The sequence below is a fragment of the Engraulis encrasicolus genome, chromosome 20 (assembly GCF_034702125.1).
Source record: "Engraulis encrasicolus isolate BLACKSEA-1 chromosome 20, IST_EnEncr_1.0, whole genome shotgun sequence".
NCBI classification, from domain to species: Eukaryota; Metazoa; Chordata; class Actinopteri; order Clupeiformes; family Engraulidae; genus Engraulis; species Engraulis encrasicolus.
Window position 1 is genome coordinate 45,770,480 of NC_085876.1, and position 2,500 is coordinate 45,772,979.

Consider the following 2,500-nt stretch of genomic DNA (forward strand, 5'->3'; position numbering starts at 1 on the left):
CCGGAATGCCGACACTTTTTCCACCGTCCGCTGCTATTCCTTCATGCCGCTATTCCGACATCCCTAACCCTAACCCCAAANAAGTGTCGGAATAGCGGCATGTCGGAATAGCGATTGCCCCCCCCCGACAGACAGAAGGGAAGCCACAGTGTAGGAGCTTGGAGGCGGCATTTTACAAGAGAAACAGAGACTTCATTCCTTTTTTTATCGTTGTGTTTCTCGTGCTTTGTATGATCACTTTGGCGATATGACTGTCTTATCTGTTATTGTAATAATGCAATGTTAAATTGAATTGAATTGAATTGAATTGAATTGAATTGAATTGACATGGATTGAGTTACTTGGCTTGACTTGACTTGACTTGACTTGACTTGACTTGACTTGACTTGACTTGACTTGACTTGACTTGACTTGAATTGAATTGAAATTAATTGGATTGGATTTTAATTTGCTGAGAGAAGGAAATAGATACAGCAATGAGGCATTTGAACATCTGTGCAAAGCCCAAGCTGTCCTTCCACGGTCTCTAGGTAGCGTGGGTAGTAGAATGTGGAATTGAATTGACATGAACTGAATCGAATTTAATTGAATATCAATTACATTTGCAGAGAGAAGTAAAGCAATGAGGAGGCATTTGAACATGTGTGTAAAGTCCGAGCTGTCCTACCTTGGTCTGTAGGTAGTGTGGGTAGTTGGATGTTGAATTGAATTGAATTGAATTGAATTGAATTGAATTGACATAAACTGAATTGAAATAAAATTGAATTACATTTGCAGAGAGAAGTAAAGCAATGAGGCATTTGAACATGTGTGCAAAGCCCAAGTTGTTTACTTGGTCTCTAGGTAGTGTGGGTAATAGGATATTGAATTGAATTTAATTTAATTGAATTGAATTTAATTTAATTGACATAAACTGAATTGAAATAAAATTGAATTAGATTTGCAGAGAGAAGTAAAGCAATGATGAGGCATTTGAACATGTGTGCTCAGCCCGAGCTGTACTACCTCTGTCTGTAGGTAGTGTGGGTAGAAGAACGTTGAATTGAATTGAATTGAATTGAATTTCATTTCATTTCATTTCATTTCATTTGCATGGAGTAAAGCAAAGAGGCAGCCCAGGCTGTCCTACCTTGGCCTCGAGGTAGTGTGGGTGGTATGGTGTTGAATTGAATTGAATATGACATGAATTGAATTGAATTAAAATTGAATTACATTTGCAGAGAGACGTAAAGCAATGAGGAGGCATTTGAACATGTGTGCAAAGTCCAAGCTGTCCTACCTTGGTCTGTAGGTAGTGTGGGTAATACATAATAGGGTGTTGAATTGAATTGAATTGAATTGAATTGAATTGAATTGAATTGAATTGAATTTGAATTACATTTGCAGAGAGGAGTAAAGCAATGAGGCATTTGAACGTGTGTCCTACCTTGGCCTGTAGGTAGTGTGGGTAATAGTATATTGAATTTAATTGAATTGACATGAATTTAATTGAATTAAGATTGAATGTGTGCACAGCCCGAGCTGTCCTACCTTGGTCTGTAGGTAGTGTGGATGTTGAATTGAACATAATTAAACTTAAATTACATTTGCAGAGAGAAGTAAAGCAATGAGACATTTGAACATGTGTGTTGAATTACATTTGCAGAGAGGAGTAAAGCAATGAGGCATTTGAACAGCTGTCCTACCTTGGTCTGTAGGTAGTGCGGGTAATAGTAGGCGTACTGGGGGTACATTGGTTGCTGCTCCAATCGCTTGCCCATGTAGATTGAATCCCTTTGGCCCCCAGGAGACTGCGTGCTTGACAGGATGTGTGTGTGCGCGTGCACACGAGCGTGTGTGTGTGTGTGTGTGTGTCGGCGACGGGCGAAGCGATCCGCGTTCGATCACAACCTATCGGCACGGAACACAGTGGAAGGCTGGTTGCCTGTGTGCTTCCTGGTGCTTGCTAGTTCCGTCGGATGATTTACTGTAACTGTTCTTGCGTGGGATGTGTGCGTTTGCGTGTTGTGTGTCTGTGCGTGATGTACACACACACACACAGGGCACTAGACCGGAGAGAGAGAGAGCCAGACGCTTGTGTGTGTGAGTCGCGAGCAGGTACGGAAGGTTCCGGCACCGGAACGGACAGATGGAGAGATTGAGAGTCCGCGGAGAGGAGAGGAGTGAACTTGACACACACTCAGTCAGTCAGTCAGTCAGTCGCACACGCTCGCACATGCACACAGACACCTGCACGGCACGCTCGCTCTAGCTCTAGCTCTCTCACACAGACGCACACAAAAAAACGCTCATTGACAGCAAAGCACGCAGATTCTCTAAACGACCGACCGGCGTGGAGATGATATAATCCTGTCAGCAGAAGAGTGATGATATCACGATATTCCACAATCCCGAGTTTGACAGTCGAGTTTGTCCGATAGTCCCAACAGCCCGATGTTTTGACAGCCCGATATTCCGATAGCCCGATAGGCTTGATAAACCGTTCGTCCCACAATAGTCC

The 2,500-nt window shown here is 42.9% G+C and overlaps 1 protein-coding gene across 1 annotated transcript in view; it reads right to left on the reverse strand.

Moving 5' to 3' along the window:
* The window catches only part of LOC134436687 (RNA-binding motif, single-stranded-interacting protein 3-like), a 388,892-nt gene that overhangs the window by 384,727 nt on the left and 1,665 nt on the right, over positions 1-2,500 (reverse strand). The window contains exon 1 of the mRNA XM_063186017.1: positions 1,686-2,500. This exon is cut by the window's right edge and continues 1,665 nt beyond it. Coding sequence (XP_063042087.1) covers positions 1,686-1,760 — 75 coding nt within the window. The 5' untranslated portion in view covers positions 1,761-2,500. The remainder of the gene's footprint in view (positions 1-1,685) is intronic.